Source organism: Oculina patagonica, chromosome 1 (genome assembly GCF_052425735.1).
Source record: "Oculina patagonica isolate OP01 chromosome 1, crgOcupat, whole genome shotgun sequence".
Lineage (NCBI taxonomy): Eukaryota > Metazoa > Cnidaria > Anthozoa > Scleractinia > Oculinidae > Oculina > Oculina patagonica.
The window spans coordinates 4,560,700-4,581,100 of record NC_135758.1 but is presented as its reverse complement, the minus strand read 5'-3'; the positions used below and the strand labels follow the sequence as shown (position 1 = coordinate 4,581,100).

At 40.6% G+C, this 20,401-nt stretch overlaps 2 protein-coding genes across 2 annotated transcripts in view; both read right to left on the bottom strand.

Annotated features, from left to right (window-relative positions):
- LOC144648597 (uncharacterized) overlaps positions 1-20,401 on the bottom strand; it is a 701,885-nt gene that overhangs the window by 628,972 nt on the left and 52,512 nt on the right. Inside the window, 1 exon segment of the mRNA XM_078508141.1 lies at positions 3,403-4,473. Within this exon segment, the coding sequence (XP_078364267.1) occupies positions 3,403-4,473 (1,071 nt within the window).
- LOC144636265 (tetratricopeptide repeat protein 28-like) lies at positions 1,813-3,391 on the bottom strand. Its single transcript, XM_078495433.1, has one exon. The coding sequence runs from the start codon at positions 3,389-3,391 to the stop codon at positions 1,814-1,816; it is 1,578 nt and encodes a 525-aa protein (XP_078351559.1). The 3' UTR covers position 1,813.

Genomic DNA, 20,401 nt, shown 5'->3' with positions numbered 1-20,401 from the left:
CGCGCGTGACGTCATATTGCATACGGACTATTGGACACCCATGTGATCCCGTTCCGATTAGTATAGGAATACGGTCTGTTCGTGAAACAATTAGGAATTAACTGTTCGAGTGAACAGATCGGACTATTAAGTAATTAGAAAAGTCCGATCTGTTAACAAGTACAATTAATCCCTAATTGTTTCAAGAAAAAAGACCGATTTGCTTTTAATAATAATGCTTCCGTTAATGCGGGCTCCTGAATTCAGGAAATTTTTGTGTTTACGCGAGTTAAAATATGCCAGGCGGCCCTTCGGCGCAGTTTCACTCATTTGATTTTGAAAGTCAGCGAAGGTGAGCTTTTTATTTAAAAGAGTCTTAAAAGAAAACGTGAAATCTTACCATAATGCCTACTTGTTCCTTCATTTCTGTTCCAGATTTAATAATATACATACAAACATTTCTGCATGCTCATTGGCTTAGAGCACGTCAATTTATCCCAAACAGTGCAGAACGTTGAAATTGAAAATGAGTGCAGAAAGTTGAGATTAAATTGATTGGCAGGAAAGTCGAAAAGCGCGCCAGAACAAAATGGCGGCCGATATTGGAGTGTTTGAGAGAGCAAAAAATCGAGCAAAAACATATCGATTCATGAAAAGTTCGAAAATGAAAAGTACATAAACCAAAGTTCTAACAACTGGACGTTTGTGCAGCACAAGAGAGGCTTTACGAAATTGCTAAAAGCTACCAATCGCGGAATTTTTTTTACGCGACAGCTCGTTAAGAAGGAAGATTACAAGCATGAATTGAAGTTGCACATTTCAGCGCATACCAATTGAACTAAATGAGGATAAAAACACCTAATAATGCATGACAGAGAGCTTTAAAATTCCGTAGCGGAATCTCGATTTTGCAAAGCCCGGCAACTTCGTAATGTTTTAACAACGAATCGGAAAGGTAAGCCACTGAACACGTTTTGTTTGTCAACCACTATCAGTGAAATTTTTGTATGTGTATTTTTAACAAGTAATTTTTCAAAGACTGATTAGCCTTTGAGAAATTTACTCGAGCGCTGATTTGTCTCAAATTACACTCGAAATTATGTGATTACCTATACAAATTTGTCGATTAGGGCCTTCAACGTTCATCGTTTTTAGATCGATCTTTGACGTTTTTTCTGAAAGAAATCAGCGACTGAAGCAGACTGGAAACGAGTTGTAACAGTGGTGCAGCCGCGTTTTTTGGCGCCAAACTCTGAGCCATACAATTAAGTTTTAATTGTTCTTCTTGCGATACAATTTGGGATAAATTGTTCTGACGTCAACCAATCAGACGCAAGTATTTACGGGAGCAGTATTATTACGTAACAAATAAGATGGCGAGTTTGCAAATAGGTCAACCACTGGGTAACTCTACGAGTACTTTTAAGATATTTTGGTGTGTACTAGCGTTGTATATTTTTACTTATACTTTATATTTTGCTGTCCTCGCCAATGAAAACTCAACAAGACGCATAAAAAATGTCTATAGCGAAGTTACAGACTACATTGTCCACCAGATATATTTTCCTTTAGTTTCAGCGTGAAATTTGGACAGTTGTCATTGTGTTTCTTATCAAAAATTTTCCACTGTTGTTTTGAGCACCCCTTTTGTACGCACAAGAAGTCAGGCCCCCGGCAAAGTCCCGAGGCGGGGACAACGCCCCTGCATGCATAAAAGTATCATCATGTGAACCGCCGTTAAAACATTACTCAGTCTTTTCTCGAAATTACACACCATTTCGTCCATCGTTACAAACCGAAATGCGAAATGTTTAGTTATTTAAGGAACTTACTTTTATTTCCCGAAATCAAATGTCACGTTATCTCCAATCAGCATGAACGGTGCCCACTCGGAAACCTTGGTAAAGCCGTTACCTCTCATCCACTTCATGGCCTCGTGAAGAGACTCACTGGCACTTTCCCCACGAACAAGGTGCACATAGAAACGTCTCATGAACTGCTCTGTTGCTAGATCATCTAGGGCCCACAGTGCCACCAGTACTGAACGTGCACCCGATCCTAAGAACGCTCGAGCGATTCCAATAACTCCCTCGGCTCTTATCTGTCCTTGTCCACTGTGACAACAGCTGAGTACCACCAGTTTAGCTCGCAGTCGAACTTGCGAAATGTCAGACATTGTCAATAAGTAATCTTCTTCTTTTGGAATCTTTTTAGTAGGGCGTAAAGGGGAAAGGGCAATTTCTCCTCTTTCAGCATTTCCATGTGCAGCAAAATGTATCAGACTCACTGAATGCAACCTTTCAAGTACCGCCTGCTTGGTTGCGCACTGTCCTAACAAAGTCTGTTCGCCCAGCAGTTCTCCTATCATTTCTGCTTCCTTTCTTGCACAAGGCAATGGTAACAAGGTTTTACGACGACCATTGTAACGCACTCGGCCAACCACAGGATCACCCACTATCAGTGCACCAGTCCTGCTGTGATAGTCTGCAGGACTGTCCTGAATGAGCTTGAGAGTCGACAGTGAAGGAACCATGCGGATCCTGAAACTTTCTGCTAAATACTTCCCGCGTTCATCACTTAACGCTGCGAATGGAACATGGTTCAAGGAAGGATCAGGAACAATGATGATTTCGGACTCGTCAAGTAAGTCAGCAACAGGAGCGATGAGCATTCTATAACAGAAAGAAAGACTCCATTCGGGATTTTGACTTTCTCCATCGCCAACCCTTACATGTCGCAAGGCTGCTATGCCGTCTTCTTGGCGTGATTTTTGTTTTGGCTCAACGTCATTTAAAGATCGATCTTCACAATTCTTCTCAGGTAAAACACCTAACCTGTGGAAGCTTTTATCAAAAATATCAGTCAAACTGCCAACTAATCTGGCACCAATGGTGTTTTCATTTACTGTTATTTTTCGAAAGCGAATGACTCCCCTTGTTTTGAGAATCCACAAAAATACATCTTGAGCATAAAAAGAAATGTACAGACAAACGCAGTTGCTTTCTTTCTTCATAATATTTTCAATACCAAACCAGGATTGCGGATTAGCTGAGATTTGCCTTTCAATAGAGTACTGAGTTGCCATCAAGTCTGCTAGGGCTCTAGCCCGTGCCAGCTCTAGAACATAAAGAGCATTGTTAGGGTCTCCAGAAAAGCAAAAAAGTTTACTGAGTTTCCTGTAGGGAGAATCGAATACGTCTGAAAATGATATTTTAAATTCATCGTTTTCTCTCAGAAAACCACGCAAATCCTCACTTTTGTTGATACTCGCAAGCAGATTGTTTAACGCTTCCTCGTCCTTTCCTTGGGATAACTTCACTATTGCAAGAATACAAAGACATACAAATTCATTTTCAATTTCTCCAATGTCTTTACTAATTTTAAGTGCCTTATTGAAGTAACCTTCTGCCATAACATGGTCACCATGGTCACCAATAGAAAGAAACACCCTTCCCAAGATTAGGAAACATGCTGCTTCTCCTTTTCTATCACCAATTTCAGTTTGGATCACAAGCGCCTTCTCAAGATATTCTTTAGCTTTCTTATATTCACCAAGAGATTTAAACACAGTTCCTAAGTTTACGTACGTTCTTGCTCTTCCTTGTCTGTCACCAATTTCAATATGGACCGCAAGTGCTTTCTCGAGATACTCTTTAGCTTTGTCATATTCCCCAAGAGATTCAAACACAGTTCCTAAGTTTCCCAGGTATGTTGCTTCTCCTTTTCTGTAACCAATTTCAACTGCGATCCCAAGTGCTTTCTTGTGATATTCTTTAGCTTTGTTATGTTCACCAAGAAGTTGTTGATACATAGCTCCAAATTTTGCGTAGGATGATGCTTGTCCTTCTCTGTCGCCAATTTCAACTGTGATCGCAAGTCCATTCTCAATATACTCTTTAGCTTTGTCATATTCACCAAGCGATTGAAACAAAGCTCCTAAGTTCCCGTAAGATGTTGATTCTACTTGTCTGTCGCCAATTTCAATGCTGATCGCAAGTGCTTTTTCCTGATATTTTTTTGCTTTATCATATTCCCCAAGGGATTTAAACAAAGTTCCTAAGCTTGCGTAAAGTGTTGCTTCCCTATTTTTGTCACTAATTTCAATTGTGATTGCAAGTGCTTTCTCGAGATATTCTCTAGCTTTGTCATAATTACCAAGAGATTGAAACACATTTCCTAAGTTTCCGTAATCTGCTGCTTCTCCATCTCTGTCACCAATTTCAATTCTGATTGCAAGTGCTTTCTCAAGATATTCTTTAGCTTTGTCATATTCACCAAGAGATTGAAACACACTTCCTAAGTTCCCGTAATCTGTTGCTTCTCCTTTTCTGTCACCTATCTCAATTCTGATCGCAAGTGCTTCGTCGTGATATTTTTTAGCTTTGTCATATTCTCCAAGAGATTGAAACACACTTCCTAAGTTTCCGTTATCTGTTGCTTCTCCTTTTCTGTCACCAGTCTCTATTCTGATCGCAAGTGCTTTCTTAAGATATCCTTTAGCCTTTACGTATTCGCTTAGACGATAAGACATAATTCCGACTTTTCCATAAGCGCCTGCTTGTTGTTTTCTGTCACCAGTTTTTCTCATGATATTAATCACTCTCTCATAAAGTTCTCTTGCCTTGGCATATTCACACAGCCGTTCATATACATTGGCTAGTGCTATGGTAACAATCCCTTCTTTGGCTGTGTCACCACACTCGCGGTAAATGACAAGAAGTTCTCTGCCGTATTTTATTGTATTTGTGTAATCAGAGATAAGGTAGTACGCGTCTAACATCCTTTCATAGATACCACTTTTTACTCGTTTGACAAAATGTTGTTCTTTTTTCAGTATTTCATTATTGAGGAAAGTCAAACATTCTTTGCATATCTCGATGGCTTTTAGAGCACGACCAGTGCTGAGAAGGAAAAGAGCAACAAAAAAGCCGATAATGATGGCTTGTGCAACGTCTTCTATGTCATTCATGATGTCCACTTCTATGAGCCCTGCAAAAACACAATAAAGAAAAAAAATTATATTTACTTTAGTTTAATTAAGAGCGAATTAGCACGATTCCAAATCCGCTCGATCGAGGCCTTATATATGCGTCCAATGGCCCGAAAAGGACCGATGATGATTGTTAGTTACAAAACGTATCAATTATTTTTTGGTTATTTCCCGCTCCTGGTCCTCGGGGACTGGGTAACAGTGTTCGAACTATTATGGTCTGGGCCATGTGCTCGGTTAGTTTCACAAGCTAGTCATCAACACAAGTTTTTCTTGGATTTCTCTATCAACACAAATTGTTCTAGGATTTCTCTATCACGAGCCAGCAAAGCTTGTAAGTGTTTTATTTCGGTTATTTTCATAGCATTCGGTTTCGTTTTGTTTATTATTCTTTTCTTTTCAGTCAAACCAAATACAGATCAAATAGAAATCAATACATAAAGGTACAACGAATAAAGATTGAGTTAAAATTTACATTTGCGTTTGAAAGCCATGGTCATCGTCTTGGATTTCGCCGACTGTTTCCAATTGGAAATCAATGGAATGAATCTGTTCTTTGACTGAAGTGTATGTTTGGATTGTGTCTTCGCTTGTAAAGCAGAATGGATCTACGTGACTCAAGACAACCGAACAAAACCCTCGATCGAAGTTGAGTCGAGCATGAAAGAATTCTTCGATTAAAACGATCCAGGTCTAGTGCAAAGGGAGTCTTTACTAAAAGACAAAACGAGTTACTGAAGCTGATGAAGGACTCGAACAATGTTGATCAGGTGAGGTCGAAAGTTTTGGAACTGGAGTTAGCTTTAAGAAATTTTTATGAAGCACATGACAAGTATCATGCTGTGTTAATTGATGACAATGACATTCAGGACTCAATTGAGTACTTCAGAACAGTAAAGGATATGGGAGCTGCAGTGATGCAGACATTTGATATGTGGTTAAAATCAGTTGAGTTGAAGCTCCAAGAGGAATTGGATCTAGCCATCAGTCTTCATCCTGAAGATTCTATCAGTAACATTGGTTCTGTTAATTCAAATGTTTCTTTGGCTTCTGGAAGGCCTAAGTCTAAATCTGTCAGTAGTTCTCGTCTCTCATGGTCGAGCACAGCCTCGAGTGCAAGGCTAAAAGCCTCTGCTAAGAAAGCTGCCTTGTCAGTGGAAGCAGCTGCATTAAAGAAACGCCAGGATATGCAGATGGAGGAATTGTTGTTAAAGCAAAGAAAGGAAAATTTGAAAATTGAAGTAGAGTTAGCGAAGGCCGAGGCAGAAGAACGGGTGTATTCTCGTCGTGAAGAAAGAATTCCATTGACACCGCCAGGTCAACCACCGGCTTCTACTCCTCACGAAAATGATGAAAAAACTGTGGAAGATTCTGAAAGCCAGGAAGAACTTCCACTCACACTAGCAAGTCATTTGGCAACTTCCACCCCTTGTCAAATCAAAGAAGAAGGAACTGTGGAAGCTCCTGAATGTCAGGAGCAACTTCCATTGACCCCGGCAGGCCATTTGCCAACTTCTACCCCATGTCCAGTTAAAGAAGAAAAAACGGCAGAAGTTCCAGAGTGTGAAGATCACCTCCCACTCATTCCACCAAGTCAACCCCCAGCTTCCACCCCATGTAAAATCAAAGAAGAAAACTCTGTGGAAATTCCGAAGAGACAGACAGAGGAGAATCAAGAGGTGAATTGCACTCCGCTAAATCCAAAGGTCCCTGTCTGGATAGATGACAAACATTTCATCTCTATGAGCCAAAGAGAAAGTAGTGAAGAGGGATTGTTTGAACGACATCTGTATTTAAGTCAGAAGAATGTCGGCCACATGGTCGAAGTCCAGAAATTGCAACAACAGCAGAATCAGCAACTTCAGGAATTACTGAAGCAACAGCAGCAACAAACATTAGCCATGACATTACCAGAACCAGAAATCTCTGTGTTCTCAGGTGATCCTGTTGATTATTCTGACTTTGTACGAGCATTTGAGAATTTAATAGAGACAAAAACAAGTAGTCCAAACTCCAGGTTGTACTATCTCGTTCAATACACATCAGGTGAAGTGAAAGAATTAATGCAAAGTTGTTTGTCTATGAAACCTGAGGAAGGCTATAAGACTGCAAGAGCCCTACTCAAGGACCGCTATGGACAAAGCTATAAGATAGCAACTGCTCTTGTTGATCGAGTAACAAACTCTCCTCAGATTAAGGGGGACGATCGTCCTGCTTTGCAAAGATACTCTGTTCTTCTCACTAGTTGTAAAAATTCACTCTAGGAAATTGGATACTTAAGCAAGATTGAGAACCCTGACACTCTGCAAAGGATCATTGGAAGACTTCCGATGGGGTTACGGCAGAGATGCCGGAAAAAGGCTGAAAACATCACTGAGGATCAGAAAAGAGAAATCACTATCGGAGATATTGCAGAATTTGTCGAGATGAAGGCTAGAATTGCTAATCACCCGGTGTTTGGGGGCATTCACTTGAACGACGCAAAGAACAATGTTACCGATACTGGTTCTAAGAGGAGACGTAAGCCACCACCGAAGGACTACAAAGGTTCTGCATTTGTGGCACAAGGGAGTACTCCAGAGAGTCAGACGAACCCACCGAAGGGTAACACTGATCCTGTTCAAACAAATGTCAGATGTCAAGTGTCCATTGTGTAAAGCGAATCACTGGTTGCCGCGCTGCTGAGTATTCAGAGGAAACTCAGTGGATGAACGGATCAAACTAGTGCGTAGCAGAGGACTTTGCGATAATTGTCTCATGCCAGGGCACATGGCGATGAATTACCCTAAAGAAAGCTACTGTCAGATTGTTGGCTGTAAGATAGCTCACCGAAAACATTCTACCTTTCTACATCCAGAGAATGACAGACCGGTCAAAACAAAACCTCCATCATTATCTGAAACGCCTTCAAGCAACACCGGAAGTGAAGAGCAAAATGATCAATCACGAAGTCGTTTCACAGAAGTAGTCTCGTGTGAGGGCCTGTGTAGCGCAACTGGGGCCGGAGCACCGGCTACAGGACTTGCTATAGTCCCAGTTAATGTTAGAGCTAAAGGAAAGGAGAAGATGGTTCAGACCTATGCGTTCTTGGATCCAGGATCCAACACTACCTTTTGCACTGACAGGTTGATAGAGCATCTCGGTGCGACAGGCAAGAAAGCCACGCTGTCTTTAACTACCATGGACCAAGATAATGTGAAAAGCGAGAATCTTGTGGTGAATTTGGAGGTGTCTGATTTACAAGGACACAATACTATTGAACTGTGTAATGTCTTTTCGAGAGCTAAACTCCCAGTTGCAGTTGATGACATACCACTCCAAAGTGATGTGGACAGATGGCCGTACCTGAAAGATGTCAACTTACCTTACATCGAAGCTGAAGTCGATTTGCTCATAGGCAGTGATGTACCGAAGGCTCTTGAGCCTCAGGAAGTGAAGAGAAGTGATGGTGGTGGTCCATACGCTGTGCAAACACTGCTAGGATGGACACTCAATGGCCCGCTTGGCAGACCAAATAGTTCAAACCATACTGCAAATCGTATCCAGTCTCATGCCAATTTGGACTTGCAATTTGAACGGTTCTGTGAAATGGAATTCAATGACTCGCAGTTCAGTACTGAAAGGGGAATGTCGCAAGAAGAAAAGGGGGCTCTTACTATTATGGAGGAGTCTGCTGAGCTTCGTGATGATCATTATGAAATTGCACTTCCATGGAAGGTCTTCCCTTCAGATCTGCCGAACAACAAGATAGTCGCTGAACACCGCCTTGGTTTGTTGAAGAAGAGACTGGTAAAAGATCCAGAGCTACACCTGAAGTATACTTCGTTTATGGAAGACTTGTTTGAGAGAGGCCATGCGCAGAAGGTTCCTTGATGATCAGCGTAATGGTTCGCCTGCATGGTATTTACCTCACCATCCTGTGATCCACCCACGAAAACCTGACAAGGTCAGGGTTGTCTTTGACTGTGCCTCGAAATTCCAGAACATCTCGCTGAACCAACAGATCCTGAAAGGTCCCGATTTGATCAACTCACTCATTGGAGTCCTGAAAAGATTTAGAGTGGAGTCAACAGCGATCATGGCTGATATTGAGAAAATGTTTTATCAAGTACGTGTGCCTACAGAGGATGCCAATTATCTTCGCTTCTTGTGGTGGCCCGGAGGTGATATGGGAAAGGCACCAGAAGAATTTCAGATGCTCGTTCACCTTTTCGGAGGTGTTTCGTCACCTAGCTGTGCAAGCTATGCACTGCGAAAAACGGCTGATGACAATCTGGAACATTTTGATGAAGAAACCGTTCAGACGGTGAGAAGAAATTTCTATGTGGATGACTGTTTAAAGTCTGTGAAAGATGATCAATGCGCAAGTCGATTGGCTGATCAGCTATGCCAGTCGCTAGCTAAAGGAGGATTTCGCTTAACGAAGTGGATATCAAATTCCTGTGATGTCATCCAGTCAGTACCAGTGTCGGAGAGAGCGGGATCCGTAAGAGAGCTCGACCTGGAAAACCTACACATTGAACGTGCCCTTGGCATTCAGTGGGACGTGCAGTCAGGTACCTTCCAATTCAAGATTGTTGTGAAGGACCGACCCCCAACGAGGAGGGGTATTCTTTCTGTCATAAGTTCAATTTATGATCCGCTGGGATTTGTTGCCCCATTGATTTTGCCTGCGAAAATAATTCTTCGTGACCTGTGTCGAAAGAGATTGGATTGGGATGACAGAATTCCACCCGAAGATTCAACACTCTGGGAAGATTGGCTGCAGGAACCTCCTAAATTGGAACAGTTCACTGTTAAACGTTGTGTAAAGCCCACTAATTTTGGCCGCATTGTGTCTAGCCAACTACACAGCTTCGCAGACGCATCACAAGAGGGATATGGTGCTGTCACATACCTTCGAGTTGTAAATGAAGATGGAGATGCCCACTGTGCGTTTTTGATGGGGAAATCCAGGCAGACACCTCAGAAGTCAATCACGATCCCTCGTCTGGAGTTGTCAGCTGCTGTGGTTGCTACGAATTTGAACAAGATGATGCGATGTGAGTTGGACATTGCGATCGATGATGAATTCTTTTGGACTGACAGTACATGTGTGTTGAGTTACATTGCAAATCAAGATAAGAGATTCCAGACCTTCGTCGCGAATAGGACCACAACAATTCATGACGATTCACAACCGAACCAATTGAAGTATGTCGAAACGAGTTCTAATCCTGTGAAGACGCATCAAGAGGACTGTCTGCTGAATAATTCATTCAAAACAAGCGTTGGATGAACGGCCCTGTCTTTCTGTGGGAGAAAGAGGACCAGTGGCCTAAGCAACCCGAAGTCTCTAAGGAAGTAAAGGAAGATGATCCAGAGATAAAGAAAGAAAAGAAATCCGTCTCAGCAGCATCTACCGCTGAAACTGACCCTTTAGATCGGATGATGCAGTCCTGCTCCTCATGGTATAAGCTTAAGAAGTTGATGGCGTGGATCTTACGCTACCGTTCCAACCTGCTACGTGAGTGTCAAAGACGAAAGGAAAGCAAAGCTAAAGTACTCGTCTCTGAGAAACCTTGTCCAATCAGTGTAGAAGAAATGCGCTCTGCCGAGATAGAAATTTTGAAGCGTGTGCAAAGGCAAAGCTTCAGAGAGGAATTATCATGCCTGCAGAATAAAGAAACAGATGCCAAACGTACCAAATCAGTCCAAACAGACAGAAGAAGGTCTGTTAAGAAATCAAGCTCAATCGTCAAACTGGATCCGGAGCTGCGTGACGGTTTGTTGTGTGTTGGAGGAAGATTGAGGCGCGCACCTATAGAAGAGGAACAATGGCATCCTGTGATACTGCCGAAGAAACATCATGTTGTAGATCTTATTATCAGACACTACCATTTGCTTTCTGGACATTCTGGTCAAGAGTATGTGCTCTCATTGATCAGAAAGAGTTTCTGGATTATAAAGGGAAGAGTTGCAGTTAGAAGAGTCGTTAACTAATGTTTTGGTTGCAGACGAAGACAGGCACCCGTTGGTGCTCAGAAGATGTCGGATCTTCTTGCCGACAGAGTTACTCCTGACAAACCCCCATTCAGTTTTGTGGGCGTCGATTGCTTTGGTCCATTCTGGGTCAAGAGAGCTAGAAGTCAAGTTAAACGTTACGGTGTATTGTTCACGTGCTTGGTCAGCAGAGCAATACACATAGAAGTTGCTCAGAGTATGGACACTGATGCGTTTGTGAATTCTATGCGTCGCTTCATTGCAAGGCGAGGTGTCCCTGAAGTTATGAGGTCAGACAATAAAAAAAAAAAGTTCCTGTTGCAAACAACGATCTGAAACGTCAAGTGGCTGTTTAACCCCCCATCTGGATCCCATTTCGGTGGCGTCTGGTAGCGTTGTATTAGAACTGTAAGAAAGATCCTGGTCGCGCTTATCAAGGAGGAACCGCTCCATGATGAGGGATTGACTACACTTATGTGCGAGGTTGAAGCCATCGTTAACGGGCGTCCAATAACTAAATCGTCAGATGACCCATCGGACGCTGAAGCCCTCACCCCAAACCATTTGTTGTTGCTTCGTCCGGGCTCAAAGCTTCCGCCTGGTGTGTTAAGAGGACGCTCCGACGCAGAATATGGCGCCAAGTACAATATTTGGCCAACACCTTCTGGAGAAGATGGATAAGAGAGTATTTGCCACAGTTGCAAGAGAGACAGAAATGGGTCTATCCGTCAAGGAACTTTGCTGTTAATGACGTTGTGCTTGTGGTCGATGATAGAGTACCAAGATCGTCCTGGCCTCTCGGTCGTGTTACCAGTGTACACAAGAGCAACAAAGATGAGCGTGTCAGAAGTGTGACCGTCAAGACAAGAACCTCACTGTACGATCGTCCTATTGACAAGATTGTTCTTTTGGAATCAGTGGAGATGTCAGAGGACACGCAACTATGAACTGAACTTTGTACTTGTACTAGTGAACTCTAAGAGTAACGTTTTGCTCGTGTTAAGTTTCGTTAAAATCTTCCGCTATTGCCTCTGATTTGACGGGCCGGAATGTTAGTTACAAAACGTATCAATTATTTTTTGGTTATTTCCCGCTCCTGGTCCTCGGGGACTGGGTAACAGTGTTCGAAGTATTATGGTCTGGGCCATGTGCTCGGTTAGTTTCAAAAGCTAGTCATCAACACAAGTTGTTCTTGGATTTCTCTATCAACACAAATTGTTCTAGGATTTCTCTATCTCGACAGCAAAGCTTGTAAGTGTTTTATTTCGGTTCTCTTCATAGCATTCGATTTCGTTTTATTTATTATTCTTTTCTTTTCAGTCAAACCAAATACAGATCAATATAGATACAAGTATCAACGAATAAAAATTGAGTTAAAATTCACAATGATGATGTTTGTTATGTTGCTAAGACTATCGGAATTCATGAAGGATGGGCTTTCCGAGGATTGACCAGGGTTTATTAGTCGCCATTTTGAACACATAGTCAGGTACACAGGAGCCCAAAATGTGATACCCACAGGCATTTTTGTCTGATTTTTGGCAACATAGCTATTCTTACTAACTCGAGTACGCTGATTTCGAAAATCATTGTTGCCAAGCTCAATTCTTGTGTTAAGATGATGTTTTGTGGCTTTTAATTATGACGTCATCGTCCAAATAAGGAGTTTTGTTTCCAATAGCGATTTAAGTTTAATAGATCCAGAAATTGTTTCAAAGCATTATTAGTGTACTGCAAAGATGATTCTAAGAATTTCTGACAGTTTTTACGCTCGTTATATGAATATCGAGCCGTCCAGTGACAATTTACCACACCCATTTATATAAAATTCTCCTTATCACAGGTATAGTTTTGACACAAGAATCATGAAGGTGATTCTTGTATTAATAAAAAGTTTCAATTAAAATAATAAGAAAGGAAAATGTTGTCGTCATGCCACGCTGAAGCTAAGCGCTAGCATGCATCAAGAACGACGTCATGACAATGTCCACATATCGAGTTTTCCTTTGTTTCAGCATTTTGTTTTCATGTAAAATTGACCAATTCAAAATAACAGGACATTGCTCCTTAATCTCAGGTTTAAATCTGTCTATAATATTGTTAATAATTATTGTAAATATCGTTAATAAATCTTCTTATTTGTTTCAAAAAATGAACTAATTTATTTTTTTTAATTATGCTTTTAAACAAGTGTCTTTAAAGTGTTTTAGCGCTGTTTGATGCAGCAATTTGCGTCGGTCTTGGTGCATTCACACAGCCCAGTGAACTCGACATGCGACTTTCTTTATTTACAGTGATGCATCGGCATGAAACCATCTCCAGACAATCCTTCGGGATTGCATCTAGTGTGATAAAGACAGGGGCCAGTAGATCTTCTGCTAGTGTCCATCCTGTCTTCTCTGGGTTTGGAAGCACTGGTGTTTGAATGTGTGCCTGGCGCCACTCCGTGGTTTGGTAGTGGCATCTCTTCAAGTGTCGCTAGTCGTGGTAGCTTTTAATTTTTGGGCTACTGACTTTGTCAAACAACAAGAGCTAAGACCAATAGTCCTCCGATGTCTTATATAGTCTGACAAACAAACTTCTCTGCGGATGCGATGGTGTCAGCAACGAGGAAGTCTTGCATGACCACCAAGGAGAGAAGATGAAAGTGCTCTGTGGAAAAGTCCACGCAGTCTTCTTTGAATTTTCACAGATAAACAAGGTGCGGTCACAGCCGGTCATGGGGTGACATGGTAACAATGCACAAGATTTGCTGAGACCTCGTCCAAAGTTATGTCCTTTGGCTTCTTTGAAGTTCCTGCCCATATCCACGCCTTTGATGAGAGCTTAGCACTATGCGCTAGGAGACGTAACAGCACGTCTGTGTCTCGAGTGGAAACTACTATTTTGTTGACGTGCCCGCTAAGACTGACTGCATGAAGAACAAACCTCTTATCGACTTCTCCTTGGTTGGATCTCAAAACGGCTAAATGAAGGCTAGGATCCGAGCAGAGAACATCCACTTTGTTTGAACAACTGCTAGATACTAAAATGTTAGTGTCAGCAGGTCCTTGCGCGATAAGTTCGTCTGAGAGAAACTCTGCTAAGTCAGCTTTGTTTTCTCCTAGTGCCAGAAATGCTTGCCACTTCTTCGACAACAGAACCTCTCTTACTTTAATAACTCAGGCAACAGTACGCACCGTATAGCGTCGACTACTTGTTGCTTTGATGAAGTGCCTCTGATGACGATCGAACTATCCAGAACCTTTCTGTGACACTTAGCATCTGCAAAGCCAAGAAGCTGCCACCAGAGCAAAGCCATCGATGAACAACTGAACAAAGCAGCATTTCCTTGAAGCGTAACTGACTTATTCTGATCTATTCTGACTCATGCTGACCTATTCTGACTTATTCTGACCTATTCTGACTTATTATAAATTATTCTGACCTAGCGCAACTGACCTATTCTGTCAGAACGTCAGCTAAAATTGACTTGTTTTGCATTTGCTTGATGTGGTTCATGTTTGCGAGAGACAGCGGCTCTGGCTTTAATTTATGCTGCAATATGGCTTGCATGTTAACCTCGCGCCTGGCTTCACGCGCCATCACTAGACAGCATAAGATACTTTGGTCCGCATGCGGCATCATTCTCTTCTCGGAGCTGGTGGGAGCACTTTTAACTTCATAAAGGTTGGAAAATGTAGGCGGATTATTCTTACGAATAGGGACGCGGACTTTTTTTTCGCCCTTTTTCCCCTTTCCGTTCTTTTTCTCTGTCTGAGGACAGTAGTCTCCGTTACACTGGGTCTGTCCCAATGACCAGCTTGGACGAGAGACTGTTCAATTTCTGGAGTCGCAAGATCTTTTGCGTCAATGTTCTGTGTTCTGACAATGCGTCCAATCGTAGTGTAGAACGTAGAGCATTCTTAGCTTAATTTTGTCCCATTTTCTTGCTCCTGTCTCTCCTTGGAACTTTTTTTTGCATCAAACGGTCGTCGTGGGGTATGTCAAACATCGCTGATGTTTGCGCAGGAATTAAATTGCAAGTTTTTATTACTGTAATACGAGAATCACCTACGTTTTTAAGAAAATGTCAAAGTATACCCGTGATAAGGTGACTTTTATTTAAGAGGGTGTAGTCAATTGTTACTGGACGGCTCGATATTCAAAGAAACAGCGTAAAGACTGTCAGAAATTCTTAGAATCATCTTTGCAGTACACTAATAATGCTTTGATACAATTTCTGGATCTATTAAACTTAAAATCGCTAAAGGAAAGAAAACTCCTTATTTGGACAATGACGTCATAATTAAAAGCCCCAAAACATCATCTTAAGGTCGCGCAGGACCATTGCAATTAATATATTCATTAGCCAAATTTCTTGTTGGAGTGCTATCTTGTAAAGCTTTAATTCACTACATTTGAATATCGATTCCTCTAAAATTTAATAAGGATACTCAGGGATGATGGAATTACATCATGATTGTCCTTTTACTGAGAGATGACCGTTGTCTGTGATTACAAGCCCTTAAAAGTTTAACTGCAGATAATGCGATTTTGTGTCCAAGTTTTCAGCTAGCACAGCGCACCAAATTAAATGATTATATAACCTAGTGATAAATCGTAACTTCTTTTGTGCTCCCACTAGAACGAAATTTTCGATTTCAAAAACTGCTACAAGTTAATGGCTTCTAAGAGAGTAAAAATGTGAAATCTAAACTTTGAAACATGCTATCTTTATTTTGAGAAGGAAATTTAAAAATTCGCTCTAGCCAGAGCACAATAGAGTACACCAAGTTTATGTTCCTCGCGAATCAACTCTTGAAATTCTATATCGGCGGAGAAAACTTGGACACAAAATTGAAGGTTTTGAGGCTTCCGAAGACCTTCCGAGTCAATAATGTTTACAACAACGTGGTGATATATTCAAAGCTGTGAATCTAATTATGATAATTCCCTATGTTCCAGCGCACGTGGCACAAAGCTGAGAACAATTACTAGTAATTACTTGTACAAAAGAGTTTAAAAACAAACATTCTCATGAATATTTCGTTTGTTGTCGGCTTCAGTCGTCCGGCAGCTCGTGCATACTCTTTAAATAAATACATACTAATGATTGCAAGGGTCCTGCGCGACCTTAACACAAGAATTGAGCTTGGCAACAATGATTTTCGAAATCAGCGTACTCGAGTTAACAAAAATAGCTGGATATATATAGAGGGCAACCGTTGGACCTAAAACTGCGCTAAATCGCTCTAAATCGGCTAAAAAACCACACAGCACACAAAGGGAGCGACAAAGGAGTTAAGGTAAGCAGTTTTTATTGAAATTCAACGGTTATTTTTTCGATCTTTTCGGCTTTATTTATTTCCCCATACAAATCCTTATAAATATGCAAATCGCTCGAATTACGCAACAATGCAAAGGTCATCTTCATTTACTCATATATCGAGCTTGGGCTACCTGTGTTTAAACATAGTATTGTTTCGGTTATAAAATAAATTTCTGAGTTTGTGACGTCACCCTAGTCAACTTACGTAGCATGTGGGCTTCCTAACACTACCAAATCACGTGGTGCAAAATAGTTAATCATGTGGTACAACTGACCAGGTGATGCATTTTCAATCACCGTGAAGACGATGTAAAAAGTGGGAGGCGCGATAGGGGCAGTTAGTGGGGGCGAGGGAAAGGCGAAACTGCGGGAAAAAAATCGGCGAAGAAAAGTTGAAGCGATAGAAAGGTGCCCCTGGGGAAAGAGTCTTACCAGGCCAGTTCCAAACAGCTCTCTGAATGCTGCCTATTGATTGGGCAGAAAAAGTCCTTTGTATTCTTGTTGTATTATTCTACCCAATCGGCGAACAGCAACTTGAGAGTCACTTTCGCGTATTCTATTAACACAGTGGTTGTTGTATCGGCCATACTGTCATTTTAATATACATCAAAAAGCCGGAAAATTATTTCGCGATGCCAGAAAGAAAATAATTTTATGTTTCACCGGAAAACTTTCGTTTTTGACCGATTCTTGATGTTTAAAGGTAACAAGGCCATAAAAAGAAATAAGTTTACCTATTTAGAACCGGTTTAGTGTTTGTTTAGATTGTAGTCAGTCATATTTTATATCAACAATGAACCGCATCATATCCTTCTAGCAACAAACAACTTTTCTCTTAAGAAAATAAGAACCCGTTTAAAAGCCTAATTTCTAGTGGACACTGTCACTCGGCTGTTATATAAGAACCTTTTTAGGCTAACTTGGAAAAATGTAGGTTCTTATATATGGGTTTTTACTGCACACCAGATATGTCTGATCTGTTGTTATCTTGATCTGTCTGATCTGTTGTTAAGCTTAAATCTTATAGTACTCTTAGTACTCTTATATATTTTAATCTTTTCATTAACTTCCATTTTAGGTACACTGTAAGGCTTTTAGCGACTTTTTAATTTTTACTTTTTACTAGGGCCTCTATTGATAACAGTTTTTATTGTAAATTAAAGCTGATGGAGTAACCTTATTTAAATAAAGGCTTCTCTTGCTCTGTTCTTCAATAGCGTATGAAATGAAAATAACCGCAATTATCTCAGCATGCTATTAATTAATTTGTACTCACTGTTACGCCGCAAAATGTAATAATCGCCGCAAAATGTAATAAAGTTGTTAACGCAAAATGTAATAACTTTTTAACGAAAAATGAAACAAATTTTCTAACGCATAATGAAATAACGCAAAACGTAATAAGGGCCGAATCGCACTAGCGGACAAGTTTTAAATGCCATAACATTTTTTACAAAAACAAAATTGTCGCGACAAGTCAGAGACATTTGAAGAAAACAAAAGGTGTAATTATTAGTACAATAGCTCTGCACGTGCTTCTGCCATCCCTGTACATTTCTCAGCACGGCCGTCTTGGGCAAACATCAAATATGCAGCACAACGCGGTAAAATTTTTTAAAACAATTTCACATTTAAAGTACGCGTGTTCTCATGCAGTAAAATAATGAGTCGTCTCAAGATAACTTTTCCTTTTCTCATTCTTACATTTGGCCAAAACATTTCACTTATAAATATGCTTTGCCTCTCGCGAAAAGATTTTGCGGCTGGATTATGATAGTGAGAGCCACATCACGGTGCATACTATCCCAACAACTTTTGAGTGCGTGTTGTTTTTCGGTGCAATTTGGGCCAAACACAATAGCCAATCAACAACATATTGTTATCTGGCATTACGAGGGGCATGGGAATGCGACTTGTCATGAATTGTCCTGCCTTGAGGCAGGACTTCGGCCCCTTTGATGATTTGTCCGTTTTGACAAAATTTGCCCTTGTCCAACAAGTCGTTCGCACTTGTTTTTGCAATTGTTTGACAACATCTATCGCGCGTGCAACGCGGACCAATCATAAGACAAATGCTTCTTTGTTTTCCTGAAATGTTGGACAAGTTCTAGGTCTCAAAAAACGACTCGCACTTGTTTTCTGTAACAAGTAACACGTTAATGATGAAATCTACCAATTGTTACAAAATTTGTCCGCTAGTGCGATTCGGCCCTAACTCTAAAATTTATATATATATCGTCGTGTAGTCAAGCTCAGTGGCATTAACTTTTGTTGGTTTTATGCGAATTCAGCATTATAGACCTACCATTCCTTTGTTTTAAGAAAAGCTCCGCCGAGCTCCGGTTTAACTCAACTTGCATACTCGGGAGAAATATGTTGATATGCTAGCCTGGCTTCTAGTACGATCGCACTGCATGTCTACATGTATGTAATTAAGACTTTGTGGTCGTAGTCCTACCGTGTGTTCGGTTTAAATGGCGACTGTTGTTTATTAAGTCGTTTGTTTGAGATCATCCTTTGCCCACTAATTCTCCGCCTTCGAAGTAAATAAGATATTCTTCGACAACACAGATCACAACTGAGAGTCCTACTGGCGGGGTCTCAAATATTGTGTAGACACTGATTGTTCTGTTTTTAAAAATTATAAAGGATTTAAGAGATAACGTTGGAAAAGGAAGTTTTCGGTGGTTGTAATAAGTTTTAAGTTGATAATATTATGAAATCAGTGTGTGTTTTATATTTTCCAAGTTTACTGGAAAAGGCAGAGGATAAAGTATTCTTGTCGTCAGGGACCGTATTAACCATTCACTTTAACGTTCTTGTTTACCTTCTTCGATGAGAAAGTGACAATTGCATAGGATTGTGGGTGACAAAAACTGACGTAAGATTGTCAACGAAGACGCTATTTCCTTGCATCTGTTTTGCTGTTATGACAGATTTGGGGGGTGTAATTCTTAATCCGCCCCTTTCTGCTAAGAGGCCAGTTTTACCAGCTCTAATGAAACACGTCTGGTTCGCTACATTTTAATGTACAAAACATACCAAACCTTTTTAACAGTCAAGGTTCCATCTCCTCCCCAATCCGATCTAAAAGGACAGCGTGGTTGACGGGAATAAAAAATTCCTATCTCGTAAAGTAACTGCCAGAAAGAAATAGGTCTAGGAGGGGCAGTTCCTATATGGTCCTTGCAAACATACACGAGGTAAATTATTGAGTGCAATTCGCCTAATTTAGGAAACAAACGTGTTATTTTAGAGTTATTATATTTTGCGTTATTACATTATGCGTTATAAAATTTATTACATTTTGCGTTAAAAAGTTATCACATTTTGCGTTAACAACTTTATTACATTTTGCGTCAATTTTATTACATTTTGCGTTATTATTACATTTTGCGGCGAAAGTTATTACATTTTGCGTTAGTATTACATTTTGCGGCGTAACACTCACCACTGTTGTTAGATTAACATGAATCAAACCAAAATTAATACGCGAATTATTGCTCGAATGTGACGTTATCTCCAGCGGGCGTTTATTTGATTTTCGCGTGACCTTCTCGCGTGACTCACTGTATGCGTTCACACAACAAAACACGACTCGAGCAAATCACTCCCGGTTGAAATTTTGGATCAATTTAGGTTTCTGGGAAACTGTTCACCTACCCCTCCCCAAACCTAACATTAACCCTTACTTATCGCTTTGGGCAAAATGTTAGGTTTGGGGAGGGGTAGCTGAGCAGTTTCCCAGAAACCTAAATTGATCCGAAATTTTAAGTATTTAACATCGGCTATATATGCCGACTTGTTACGCACGAACATCGTACGGTTTGAAGTAAGATATAAAACTTACCGTTAGTTAGCAAGTAAGGAAGGAACTTTATTTGAACAGGGTAACCCATGCAGCCACGAGGGTGGTATCCATTGGGGCCCTGGGACAATAAAATTATGTACAATATAACAATGTTAAAAATTTCAAAATTTAATACAAATTGAAGGACAACCAGATTTCAAACTTTGTCTATATCCTTTTCCATATCATCTCTATTCTTTGTTATGTATTCATATTTCAATGATAAATTACCTGAAAATTTTAGTGATTACTTCACAAAAAACATATATTTACATGATTACAATACACG